This window comes from Lycorma delicatula, chromosome 13, assembly GCF_047948215.1.
Source record: "Lycorma delicatula isolate Av1 chromosome 13, ASM4794821v1, whole genome shotgun sequence".
NCBI classification, from domain to species: Eukaryota; Metazoa; Arthropoda; class Insecta; order Hemiptera; family Fulgoridae; genus Lycorma; species Lycorma delicatula.
Genome location: NC_134467.1, coordinates 303,480 through 318,169, shown reverse-complemented (window position 1 = coordinate 318,169; position 14,690 = coordinate 303,480). Strand labels below are relative to the sequence as shown.

Sequence of the window (14,690 nt, the reverse complement as noted above, 5' to 3'; positions counted from 1 at the left end):
TGTAAAATTATGTTTTAATTAATTTCTTTTCTGCAGACTGTTGTTCTGTTGTCAGAGATATAGTTGCAACACTTTCTGTTGATTTAAGATATCCAGTTGGAAATTTGTCTTTATTACATATATAATCTATTTTGACCATTTATGAATACAAATTTGTTTCATTACTTTAAAAAGCTTTTTAAGTGGGTTGTTAAAATAAAATTGAAATAAATTAACCAATTAAAGCATTATGAAAGATAAATGGACCAGTCTGTTCTACTTATTCTGAGGAAATCTCAAGAAACTTCTCAATTGATCCCTTTCATCTACTGTATATTTGTACCCTACAGTTATGAAAAACATAATGTCTTGCATCTAAAAGCTACACCATTTTCAAATATATATTTATTACATTTTATTTATTTATCAATTTATTTTTTGTGCATAATATATATATTGAAAATAATATATATTATTATTATTATATTTTATATTATAAAAATAGATATTTGAAAATAATGTAGCTTTTAGATCCAAGACATTCATAAAGTGGGGTAAAAAAATACACTAGCTAAATGGGATTAGTTGAGGTCTCTTTTCAAAAAAATTATATTTTTTCTCAAAAAAAAAATTATTTTATCACACACACACATATATATATTATTAATTACTGTGATGTAATTCAGTGGCGCAGTAAATAAGTGAAATAAAACAAGGTTAATTAACCACCTAAATGAAAAGGGTACTTTGTATTAACGCCACCGCAGCTACAGCTTTAGGTTATGTTGACTTCGTGTACTGACAAATTGTACGTATATCAAAATAACCTAACTAAATATAACCTTCGCTCGCTAACCTCTTATGATTAACATTAAATATGCATAATATATAGTACTTATTAATAATATAACCTTAATATTATAGCACCGAAATCCAATAATGTTAATCCACTAAAATCCGATTGACAATTTTGTTTTTAAATAAAGCTGTAGCTGTGGTGGCATTAATACGTAAGTACCGAGCTTAGCGAGTGTAGGTCATATTTAGTTAGGTTATTTTGATATACATACGATTTGTCAGTACACGAAGTCAACATAACCTAAAGCTGTAGCTGCGGTGGTGATAATACGTAAGTACCATGAAAAGTTTTACTTATTTCACAAGAATTATAATTATAAAATTTTGTTTGTTATAAATATTTTCTTGGAACAATTAAAAAGTAGTAGATAGTTTTACAATGAATGTAAAGGCTTTGTGAAATAAGACTATTTGGATTCTCATGTGATTCTTGTGTAATAGATCTTAATTTTCTTTATAAGAAATTTTTATGAACAGGAAGGTACAATTTATTAATGTATTTCATTTTTACTACCCATCCTAGTCTTATATTGTGATACATGTAAATAACCTGAGATGAAAGTCATAGTTGATCTCTCTGAGAATAATGATGTTCTCTACAGTGAAGAGATTGAAGGTAATGCTTATAGGGCTGAATATTTTTTGTATTTTAATGGGCTTAATGAAAAAGCTAGTGTGATACTAGTTCACAACTCGCTTTTCCATAGTAAACCTGCCATGGGAACTTGCTATTCTTTGAAATGACCATATCAGGTCTGCTACAGCTATTTAATATTCATATTCTTTGTTAAAATCCCTGCTAGACATGCAGTTGATACTTAATGTGGTGAATAAACAAATATTAATGTAGAATGTTCAAATATGGTGTAAATGATTGATTTTTTTTCAGTTTGAAATAATAATTAACTTGCACATTATTTGATGTTTTCTAAAAATAAAAGTATTAGTCAAACTTATGCTTATTTTATAAAAAAGTTCAAGTATGTAAATAGTAACTTAAATTTGCAATTGATTGTCAGACATGAAAATCTATTTTACATTAGTTTTCAAAATAAATTTGACTTGTTTTATTTAGAATAGTTTAATACACTACTTTGTTAGTAATTTTTGGATGGATAATGACCAAACGTGGACTATGAATACTAAGATTTTTAATGTTAAAGAAGTATTTTTTATTTTTACATAGGGCCTGTATTCTTACACTCTGTTGATTACCCCTACTAGTGTAATCAGTGATCATGGTAGAGAAGGTATGTGCAATAGATCAATCTTGGAATCTTTATTTATTGATCTTGTCTATTAAATTCTTATAATCAGTTCAAAAAAAAAAAATCATTAAAAATGAAATGTGAATAAAAATTACTCTGTACTATAAAATTTGAAATAATTATGTATTTCATGTTTGAATAGTTCCAAGTTTCTATTAAAAAATTTTCTGTGCTTTATCATTTAAAGTCTTAATATATCTGGCATCTTGAGCTACAATTTGGGTGGGATTCATAAGTAGAACAGAAAATTTTTCATATGTTTTGATTTTCAAATGATTTCCTCAGTCCAATGTTTATAATTCTGACTGACTTTTGTGTAACTGGAGTAATTTAAGTTTCCCTATGTCTGCCATGCAGTGTGCATATGTTCAGTAGTTGAGATTGCTCACAATATGATCCAAAAGTCTTGAAACCTTTTCTTTGCAAATATATAAAAAAAACTTCCTGTGGACAACTTTTTTACAAACTGTTGCCCTGTCACATTCCCAAATTGTAGAGGAATACTTAAACAGATCTTACATTGGTAATAAAACACTGAATACACTCAAAATTTGTAATTTTCTACTGAAATTTTTTATAAAAAAATTATATTGCCCAAGTTTCTTCCAGTATAGTTGTAGTTTTCCTCCTCATTCAGTTATTTCTTCTTACAAAAAAAATCTTACAAAGAATTAAATTCATGAATGATTTATACAGGTCAAATTGTTCTTATTACTGTTGTGTTGCATCTTTTGGCTTATTTATTGTGTTTAAGTTATTGAATATTATTATCTTAAGTACATCAATTAAAAGCATGTAGAGTTCATTTAATAAAGATACTGGAATAATGTGCCAATCATGTGTGAGTGAAGAATATGTTTACTATTGGCAAAAATAAAAGGATGCCTTTACCACCAGTACTGAGAGGGCTCACAATCAAAAGAAGGAAAATTTTCTGATTTGAAAAAATAACTTGTAATATACATTCAAGAATTACAAAGTTGTGTCACTACTTATGAAATATTTTTGTTTTGAGGTTTAGAAATAGCTAGATTTTAAAATATTCTCTTAACAGGCCTTAAAAGAGGTGGAGGTGGGTTATAATATTTAGAAAATGAAATAAAATTTTGTTGAAAAGTAAAAATCTCTTTGTTAGAGACTCTACCAAGGTATTGCTCAGACAGATTGATTGTTCCATGATACATAATTCAACTTGGACAAACTTAACTTTATGATTTATCATAGATTGACTACATTGATTGAATTTTTCTGATATTTGCATAATACCATAATAGATGAATAAGATTCCCAGTAGTCTAAAATGACAAAAAGTACATGCTTCTCAAATGCAATGGATGAAACTGAAAATATATTTTAACCAAAGAAAAAAAAGCAAATTTGTTAAGTATATTAAAGCATTTATGGGGTAAAAAGATCAGTATAAAATCTGAAAGTTATTGAAATTTCCACTTATTTACAGGGCTCATTTGGCCCGCTTTGGAATAGAGAAAAAATATTGAAATTGTTATTAAAAGTAATAATTTTTAATTTATTTTTTTTGTCTTCAGTCATTTGACTTTTCTTTCTTTTTCCTGTTTAGCCTCCGGTAACTACCGTTTAGATAATTCTTCAGAGGATGAATGAGGATGATATGTATGAGTGTAAATGAAGTGTAGTCTTGTACATTCTCAGTTCGACCATTCCTGAGATGTGTGGTTAATTGAAACCCAACCATCAAAGAACACCGGTATCCACAATCTAGTATTCAAATCCGTGTAAAAATAACTGGCTTTACTAGGATTTGAACGCTGTAACTCTCGACTTCCAAATTAGCTGATTTGGGAAGACACATTAACCACTAGACCAACCCGGTGGGTTTCAGTCATTTGACTGATTTGATGCAGCTCTCCAAGATTCCCTATTTAAAGCTAGTAGTTTCATTTCGGTATACCCCTACATCCTACATCCATAACAATTTGTTTTGCATATTCCAAACATTTCCTGCCTGCACAATTTTTTCCTTCTACCTGATCCTCTAATATTAAAGCGACTTTTCCAGGATGCCTTAATATGTGGCACATAAGTCTGTTTCTTCTTTTAACTATATTTTTCCAAATGTTTCTTTCCTCATCAATTTGCCGCAACACCTCTTCATGTCACTTTATCCACTCATCTGATTTTTAAAATTCTTCTGCAGCACCGCATTTCAAAAGCTTCTAATCTTTTCTTCTCAGGTACTCCGATCATCCAAGTTTCACTTCCATATAAAGCGACGCTCCAAACATATACTTCAAAAATCTTTTCCTGACATTTAAATTAATTTTTTTTTATGTAAGCAAATTATATTTCTGACTGAAGGCTCGTTTCGCCTGTACTATTCGGAATTTTATATCATTCCTGTTTCATCCATCTTTAGTAATTCTACTTCCCAAATTCTTCTACCTCCATAATCTTTTCTCCCCCTGTTTTCACATTTAGTAGTCCATCTTCGTTATTTGTACTGCATTTCATTTCTTTCGTTTTGTTCTTGTATATTTTCATGTGGTAGTTCTTGCGTAGGACTTCATGCCTGCCATTCATTGTTCATTCTAAATCCTTTTTACTCTCAGCTGTAATTACTATATCATCAGCAAACTGTAGCATCTTTATCTTTTCACCTTTTACTGTTACTTCGAATCTAAATTAACTGCTAGTTCTATGTAAAGATTAAAGAATAACGGGGATAGGGAACATCCTTGTCAGACTCCCTTTCTTATTACAGCTTCTTTCTTATATTTTTCAATTATTACTGTTGCTGTTTGGTTCCTGTAAATTTTTGAAATCGTTCTTTTATCTCTGTATTTGAACCCTAATTTTTTAAAATTCTGAACATTTTATACCAGTCTGTGTTATTGAATGCCTTTTCTAGGTATATAAATGTCAAGTATGTCAGTTTGTTTTTCTTTAATCTTTCTTCTACTATTAATCTGAGGCCTAAAATTGTTTCCCTTGTCCCTATACTTTTCCTGAAACCAAATTGGTCTTCTCCTAACACTTCTTCCACTCTCCTCTTAATTCTACTGTACAGAATTCTAGTTAAGATTTTTGATGCATGACTAGTTAAGCTAACTGTTCTGTATTCTTCACATTTATCTGTTCCTGCTTTCTTTGGTATCATTACTATAACACTTTTTGAAGTCTGACGGAACTTCCCCTTTTTCATAAATATTACATACTAGTTTCTATAATCTATCAATCGCTTCCTCACCTGCACTGCGCAGTAATTCTACAGGTATTCTGTCTATTCCAGGAGCCTTTCTGTCACTCAAATCTTTTAATGCTCTTTTAAATTCAGATCTCAGTATTGCTTCTCCCCTTTCATCCTTTTCAACTTCCTCTTCTTCCTCTATAACACCATTTTCTAATTCATTTCCTCCGTATAACTCTAATATATTCCACCCACCTATCCACTTTGCCTTTCGTTTTATAAATCGGTGTACCATCTTTGTTTAACACATTATTAGATTTTAATTTATGTACCACAAAATTCTCCTTAACTTTCCTATGTGATCTGTCTATTTTAGCAATGACCATTTCTCTTTCCAGTTCTGAACACTTTTCTTTAATCCACTCTTCCTGCTCCACTCTTCTTGCACTTCCTGTTTATAGTAGTTCGTAATAGTCTATAGTTCCTTTTACTTTCTTCATCACTAGCATTCTTATATTTTCTACATTCATCCATCAGCTGCAATATATTGTCTGAAATTCAAGGTTTTCTACCAGTTCTCTTTGTTCCGCCTTAGTTCGCTTCTGCTGATTTAAGAATTTCCTTTTTAACATTCTCCCATTCTTCTACTTCATCTTTATTAGTCAGACCTATTGTGATCTCCTCTTCAAAAATCTTTTTTACCTCCTCTTCATCAAGCTTCTCTAAATTCCACCGATTCATCCGACACCTTTTGTTCAGGTTTTTAAGCCCCAATCTACATTTCATTATCACTAAATTATGGTCTCTATCAATATCTGCTCCAGGGTAAGTTAACCAGTCGACGAGTTGATTTCAAAATCTTTGCACCATGATATCATGATACCTTGCAGTATCGCCTGGCTTTCTCCATGTGTATATTCTTCTATTATGATTTTTAAACTGGGTGTTGGCAGTTACTAAATAATACTTCGTGCAAAACTCTAAGTTTGTCCCCTCTTTCATTCCTTTTGCCCAGCCCGTATTCACCCACCATATTTCCGTCCTTGCCTTTTCCAATGCTTACATTCCAATCTCCAACTATTATTAAATTTTCATCTCCTTTTATGTGTTTAATTGCTTCGTCAATTTCTTCATATATACACTATCTCATCAACATCATGGGTGCTTGTAGGTACATAGACGTTAACAATCGTTGGTTTAGGTTTCGATTTTTTCCTTATTTCAATTATTCTATCGCTATGCATTTTGAAATACTCTACTCTACTTCCTATCTTCTTATTCATTACAAAACCTACTTCTGCCTGCCCATTATTTGAAGCTGAGTTAATTATTCTAAAATCATTTGACCAAAAGTCACATTCCTTTTCCTACCGAACATCGCTAATTCGTACTACAGCTGCATTTATCCTATCCATTTTCCTCTTTAAATTTTCTAACCTACCAACCTTTTTTAGACTTCTAACATTCTATGCTCCTTCTCGTAGAATGCTATTTTTTAATTTTTTGGTGACCCCTTCCTTAGTATCCACCTGGAGATCTGAACGGGGGATTAGTTTACCTCCGGAATATCTTACCAAGGAAGCTGCCTCCATCATTGTTATATGAAACTGCAGAGAGACACATTTTCTACATCAAAGCACTATTATTACATTATCACTACATTTTCTTAGAAAAAAAGCAGCTGTAGTTTTCCATTGCTTTCAGCTGCGCAGTACTCAGAGGACTGAGTGATGTTGATAATTGGCCGATATGTTGATGTTGACCGTTTAATTCGTCCTGACCTTCGCCCTTAACAACTACTGAAAGCTCTTTCAGTAGTTGTTAGTTGCTCTTTCAGGAATCATTCCTTAGGCTGGCTCTCAACAGATACCTCTTCGATATGGTTGCACCTTTGGTCCAGCTACTCTGTATCACTGAGCACTCAAACTCCTTCACCAACGGCAAGGTCTCATAATTCATAGAGGGAAGGGAATTTTTGATATAAATTCAAAATTCTTAATTAACTTTTTTCAGTTGTTTTAGTTTGATCGAAATGTCTATTATTTAAAAATTTAACTTCTATTTTTCAGATGTATCTGTTAACAAGCTAGTAAAATTTTGGTTGTGGGATGTTTTTTAACTTTTGATAATTGATTCCTATCTATTTTTAGCACTGAACCAAAAATAATGTTCATTTTTTTTCATCACATCAGAATTTTTTGCAAATCACACATTTGAAAAATTGTGAAAATATGATACTATAAAATAATTAAAAACTTTGTTTTTATAATAAATTAATGTAGTATATTCAGTTTTTTGGCTTATACTATGTATTCTTATAGTTAAACAGTTTAGTGGTCTGAATTTGTGGGTGGGGGGGGGGGGGTTAGGTTGAAGATGACGAGACAGTGGGAGAGAGCTTGGCCATCTCAAAATAATATCAATGCTCTTAAGTGAGTTAGGAAGATACACAAAGTTTCCCTGGTTTTTGTGTGAATGGGTCAACAGAGAGAGAGAGAGAGAGAGAATCATTGGATAAGGAAAGATCAGCCAAAAAGAGCTTCATTAGAACTTGGAACCAAAAATGTGGTTTTTTCTTCATCAATCTCAGAGTTCTCCTTCCATCTCTGCATATCAAATTAGGTTTAATGAAGCAGTTTGTCAAATCTGTACCAAAAGAAGGTAAATGTTTTAAATACATCTGTGACAAATTTCCAGTCTTATCAACTAAAAGAGGGTGGTCCTTTCTTTCTGTTTAGCCTCTGGAACCACCATAAGGTATTACTTCAGAGGATAAATGAGGATGATGTGTATATGAATGTGAATGAAGTGTAGTCTTGTACTGTCTAAGGTCGACCATTCCTTAGATGTGCGATTAATTGAAACCCAACCACTAATGAACATCGGTATCCAAAATCTAGTATTCAGATCCTTATAAAAGTAAGTGCCTTTACTAGGATGTGAATCTTAGAACTCTTGACTTTGAAATCAGCTGATTTACAATGACGAGTTAACTGCTAGATGAGCCCAGAGGGCTGTCTTTACTAGTCCTGACATTAGAAAACTTCTCAAAGATGGTAATCTTGAGAAGCAAATGGAAGTTGCAGGAAGAGAAGCCTGGGAAGCCTTTAAAGATGCAGTAACCAAGTTTCTGGATAATAAGAAGGATCCATCCAAATCTTAAAATCGATCGTTGAGAACATGCTGCAGAAGTACAAAAAATTTGGATGTTCCATGAGTTTGAAGCTTCACTTCCTGGTTTTATTACTTGACAGGTTTGAAGGATATTTTATCAGATTTTAGAAGTCATTTGTATGAAGCATTTCCATGAAGTTCCCTCTTAATGTTTACATTTGGGGTATAGTGGGTTAACACACTGGCATCTCATGAATCCAATGCAGTAAATTGTTGGCTAACTTAGGTAACAGGACATATTCTATTTGACTGTATATGAGTTGCAGCAGTACATCAAATTCAAACTAGCACGTAGGTTTGGCAGTATTTAATGATTTTTGCTGAAATGGACAAACTTGTCATATTCTTGTAGTCAGATGTCTATCTGAATTTTAATATATTTTTTGCTGCTCTTCATTTTTGGTTAAAGCCATTTACATTTGCTTTTTGAGTATTTTCACTTTTTATGTGATTATTATGCCTTGCTTATTAAAAAATTTTTTATTCTTAACTTTTTAAGATTATTCTTTTATTTTTCAGTAGTTGTGCTGATAGAAATCGTTGGTGTCTTCTTAATAATTATTGGATTGTTCATTACACTTAAATTATCTTGTGTTAAAAATTAGACAATTTTCAAATAATTTTATTTCCTTTTTGCAGTTTCAGGAAGCAGATAAAGAAACAGATTCAATTTATCATCCATGGATGAATCTTTGTTACATGTTAAAATGGAAGTAGATTATAAAGATGAAGACAAGGAATTTGATTATCTGTGTGAAAGTCAACCAGGATTGGTGAAAGAAAATATAAAAGATAATTCTGTAAGAAATTTTAATTAATATTTGTATGTGTTCTCTTGTTTTAAAATATCAAAAAATATTTTATTTCTATAGATCACAAATCATAAATAAACTGTGCAAAGAACGTACCACATACTTTCACAATTATAAAACTTAGCGTAAAGTATTCACAGCTATATATAAAATAATGTAGTTTTTATGAGCTTGTGCAATTTACATAAACACACAAAATTTTAGTTAAAAATTTATTGTTAAAATCTGTATAATGATTCACTTCCATAATGCTTTCAAACCGTGTGGGGGTTAATCGACACCACTGCTCTGGAAGGAAATTTTTGATGACCTATTATTGTTTTTTTAAACAAAATTAAAAAGTTATTGCCTAACATTTTATGATACTTTGCTTTTAATGTTTGATGAAGTTTTTGATGAGCTGCAAACAATAGAAAAATTGCTCAGTCAAATTGTATGACGTACTTTATCCAGACTCCCTAATATTTAAAAAAAAAAGCAGTTTAGATGTAGGATTACATCTAAACTTCAATTACCATTTGATTTGCAAACAGTAATAGAAGAATATGTGTTGGCAAAATATTATAAGTTAGTATTTAAGTAAATTTCATTCTGGAGCATCAAAAATTCTGAGAAAGGCTGTAACATATATAAATAATGTATACAAAATTGTAAGGGACAAATTAAGTATAAGAGACAATATTGAATACATCAGCGTTGCTGATGTTCTACTGTTGAAGTTCATATAAGCATAGGTCTGGAAACTCTTTGTGTTATGGTTAATGAAAGATATCGCCTGGATTTCAACTCTTCTAATAAAAAGAAGCTCTACTGCGATCTTTAGGATTAAAAAAATTAAGGATTGAAGTTGGTGGTGTCTTATGTAATTTGAGCCAGGAAAAAACTCCAGTACTTTTTAAGATATCCGACATATAACACAAAATTCAGCGTTGAAAAACATTTTTTTTTAGGTTTGTAGTACAACAGCTTTGTTAAATGACTAATATGTGCAGAAGATTTAGTAACAAAATTTGTAGATAATTTAATTCCGAGAAAATTAAAATACAGCCAATGATGATAACTAAATTAAAACTTTTAAAAATCTGTTTTAAAAACAAAAAATAGACAGAAAATCATATTGTTCTTTCTGTACCTAATAAACATTATTCTTAATAATATAGTAAAATAAAAATAAATAATTACATGAAATGATAAACGGTAACTGAATAACAAACCTTAGTTACAGTAATTGTTTGAAATTCCCCCTTCACAATGTATACAGCACTGCTCAATGTAAAATATTTTTTGGTGGCTTTCTGTATTATTTCAGGATAGTTTCATGTAAATTTAATAGCATTTTGTATTTTAATGAATATTTACCTCTTCTTTGGTAATAACTTTTAGTTGGTCTTTTTATTATCTTTTTCATATGGCCCCAAATGAAGTAATCTAGTGACGCTAAGTCAGGTGATCGTGGTGGCCAGTCGATCGGTCCACCACATCCAATCCAGTCCCTTAATTAACATCATAAAAATTACTGTACGACCTCATTTCACTGGGCTGCTGAAATCCAAGCCCAATCTTTCACTAGCTGTAACTCGCAAATGAAGCATTTTAAAACATATGTTTATATGTAATTTTTCTATTATTTTCACAAGATTTTATTCTTTTATGTGTAATGAGACGCTTCAAATATAAAAATATTTAATATATGTATATATATTTATTTGTTACCAGAAAGTAATATACATATCCTGATACATTCATGCAGAGTAAAAATACACAAGACAAAGTAAATCCTACTGAGGCAAATTTATTGCCTGCGTGCAGGTCTGGTTGAAAACTTTAAACTTAACCTAAAATTACAATCGCAAAATACAAAAAATACATATAAACTTACTCATAAACAAACAAAATGTATAAGTAAGCCAAATTATTGACTAAATTATGTTTTATAATCTTATAATTGTTAATATTTATAATCCTTTGATAATTTAACACTCCTTAACATAGAAATAAACGTCAATATTTTGATGGTATAGTCCGATCCATAAAGTGATAACATCTAACCGGTTGACATATATAAAATTCGATAGGACAATCTGGATAGTGATCTGATCGTATTGATGTATATAACCAATCGATAGGGAAAGTATGAATCTATAGTTCTGTTTTTTACTTTGTTAGGTTGCCTACTCTATCCATAATTATTTCATAATCGTGTAGTGTTTTGTTTATGTATTCGTCAATCTTTAAGCCATGAAACAGTTTTATTTTTAGCATTTTCTTTATTATATTCATATATTTTAAGTTTACTTTCATTTATACAATGTGTAGTGACCCGTGTTGTTTTTTAAATTACTGTAGTGATATTTCAAACATTCAAACCTATTTACCTTTTCAACTGTAAGCGGAAAAGTATTCTTACTAATACTTTTCCGTTATTTTTTTTTTGTAATCTTTTAAGAAAATTAAGATAATTTTCATTTTCTCTGTCCCATGCTAATATTCGACAGGTAATATAACTGTGAAACAAAGCAGAATAAAGCATTATTAAAGTTTTCATTGTCATATCTTTAGGTAATTTGGTTAAAATAAATAGTATTTCTCCCATCTCATATTACAATCAACTGTGTCATCAGCACATGGTATTATCGAGTCAAAGGGCATATTTGTTAAGAGGTCATTAACATATAGAATAAAAAGAAGTGGTCCCAGTATTGTACCTTGAGGTATATTCACTTTTACAGTTTTTAAATTTGACTCTTTGGTTAGGTTAGGTTAGGATAACTTTTTAGGAAACTCTGGGCATTACTTCCAATTCCATAATTATTTAGTTTTTCAAGTAGGATCAGATGATCAACCATGTCAAAAGCTTTTGCTAAATCCAGAAAACATGCTACAGAAGGTTTACTTGTGTCCAAATTCTTGTAAATTAAATTTGAAATATAATTTAGAGCATCATTAGTACTTCTATTTTTCCTAAAACAAAATTATAAAAATCGTATATTTTATTATAGACTATTTTCTTAAATATTTTAGCAACATTTGATATTAAAGAGATTGGTCTGTAGTTACTAGCTTCATGCTTATTACAGGTTAAAAATCTCTACTATTTCTGTCTTTTTTTAACTCATTTGGCCAAAGTGCTAGTTCAAAAGAGCTATTGAAAATATGTGCCAGAGGGAAAGAGATGTTCCTTGATAGTGTTTTTAAAATTTTATTGTTGATATTCCACACAACCTGCTTTAAATTTCATATTGTGTATAATACCTTTCACTTCCTTGTTATCAGTTGGCACAATAAAAATTGTTTTATTGTGTTTTGGAGGTAGTTTTCTCTCTCCATTAGTGGGTGTAGTAATCTTGCAACTCAGATTGTTATCAACTTTGCAGAAAAAGTGTTCATTTCATTTGCAATTCTCATATCATTGTCAATTCATGTTATATATTGAGTATCAATATTCTGTCTAGTTTTTTTACTAAACTTTTCATTTACGTATTTCCTCAATTGCTTGGGATTATTATTGATTTTATTAATATAGTTGTTTTAATATTTATACTTGGCATCCTGTATTACTTTATTTAATATTTTAACATAGTTTTTATAATTGCTTTTATAAACATTTTTTAATTGTAGATTTTCTTTTCCTCTTCATAACGTGTACAACAATTCTTTTTTTTTTAGAAGATATCATTACTCCTTTTGTATTCCATATTTTCCTAGGCTTGTATTTTTCTGTTACATTATTACTAGTTCCTTTCCGAATACAGTTCTGTACTGTATCTATGAATCTTTCAATAGCCACATTTGGATCCTGAATCAATAAAATGTCAGTTCATATTGCTTGGCTTGCTGCAGGTTTGGCTGTATTATAATTTATGACATCAATTTGTTTTTCTTTAACTTGTTTTATTTTCAGTTTATCAATGGTTATTATCAGAGGGTAATGTGATCAGTGAAAGAATTTGTGATTTTGTAATGTTTAGTGAGTAGATTGTTTTAATGAAATTTTTATGCATTTTCCTTCATAGCCATCTGCATTTGCTCTTGTAATACCCAAAAAAAACATGGTATATATTGCTTTTCCAAAAAATTATTTAAGAATTCTTGCGCGATCAAATTCATATCTAATAAATCTAAGCTGAAATCACTTATTATACAATGATCTTTAATGTCGTCAAGGTATTTATTTAGACCATTCAAAAATCTAATTTAGTTATTTCATGGGATCTATATAATGCAGATATTTAACAAAGTTGTTATCCTCTAGTTCAATGTGTTGAAACTTAAAATACGTAAGTTACCAATTAATGTTGTTTCAGTGAATTCAGTATGCCCCTCATTAATGTATATCACCACACTGTTGATCTATTTATTTGACCGTTAAAATAAATTTTATAGCCAAGCAAATTGTAATATTGATAGTATTCCAAAATCCATGTCCACATACACAATCACATATGGCTTTATTTTAAGCCCTTTATGAAAATTTCCAATTCAGAAATATTTGCAGTCAAGCTTCTCATGTTTACAAATAGTATTATTTATCATTGCTGCATAAGATGCAATTTAGAGCATCAGTATCATTTAATGTTAAGTCTTTGTTTAATGTGCCTTCAAAATCCAGTTGCTGCTCCATTGTAAGTGTTGAGATTTTCTCTTGTATGCTAAGGATGTTCTTGATAAATTTTGCTGTATACACTCCTCGCTGTCTTCAAGCGGTAGAGTTACAGCGTGTACCATTCTTGATGTAGGATGTCCATGTTACCGATGTATCTTGGAATTACCAGTTTTATACAGTATTCTGTCATATTGATATATTTCTTAATTTTATTTTTTAGTATTAACACACTTTCCTTATCTATTGCCTCATGGTTGATTTCGTAGTCGGTTCTATAATTCTTGTTGCTATATTCACAGTTATGACATTTGATATTCTTCTTATCACACTATAGTTTTATGATTACCTGCACATTTCAAACATACTGAAATATTTCTGCATTTTGAGCCATTATACCCGAATCTACCAGAATTGTAACGTAGCTTTATGTTTAGGACATCAAAAACTCCACAGCATTGATGTCCCACATAGATTTTATTTTTATGCTCTCTTATGTGTTTATACGTGTTTGCAGACACTTCCACAATTGCTGATAGTAGTTTGTTATTAGGATTGGAATAAGAATGCAAAACTGTACATTTACTGTCACTAGTACTAAAATTCCTTTTATTTAGTTATTTCTCTAGTTGCTTATTGTCCATATTTTCAATATTGTTTATTCCAATGATTTTTATCTTGTGCTTCATTTGTTCTTTTTCAATTTTACCTATTTCAGACATCTCTCTGTTTAGTACATTTACAGCACTATTAACACTTTCTTCATTGTTACAATCGACTACAACTTCATTTTCATTTTTAATTTGAATATTTTTTCTTTGTTTAAATAATGT

General features: G+C 30.3%; 1 protein-coding gene across 1 annotated transcript in view; it reads left to right on the top strand.

The window, feature by feature from the left end:
* Positions 1-14,690, top strand: part of LOC142333993 (uncharacterized) — a 142,121-nt gene that overhangs the window by 122,340 nt on the left and 5,091 nt on the right. Inside the window, exons 8-10 of the mRNA XM_075381659.1 lie at positions 37-95; positions 2,024-2,087; positions 9,100-9,245. Of these exons, the coding sequence (XP_075237774.1) occupies positions 37-95; positions 2,024-2,087; positions 9,100-9,245 (269 nt within the window). The remainder of the gene's footprint in view (positions 1-36; positions 96-2,023; positions 2,088-9,099; positions 9,246-14,690) is intronic.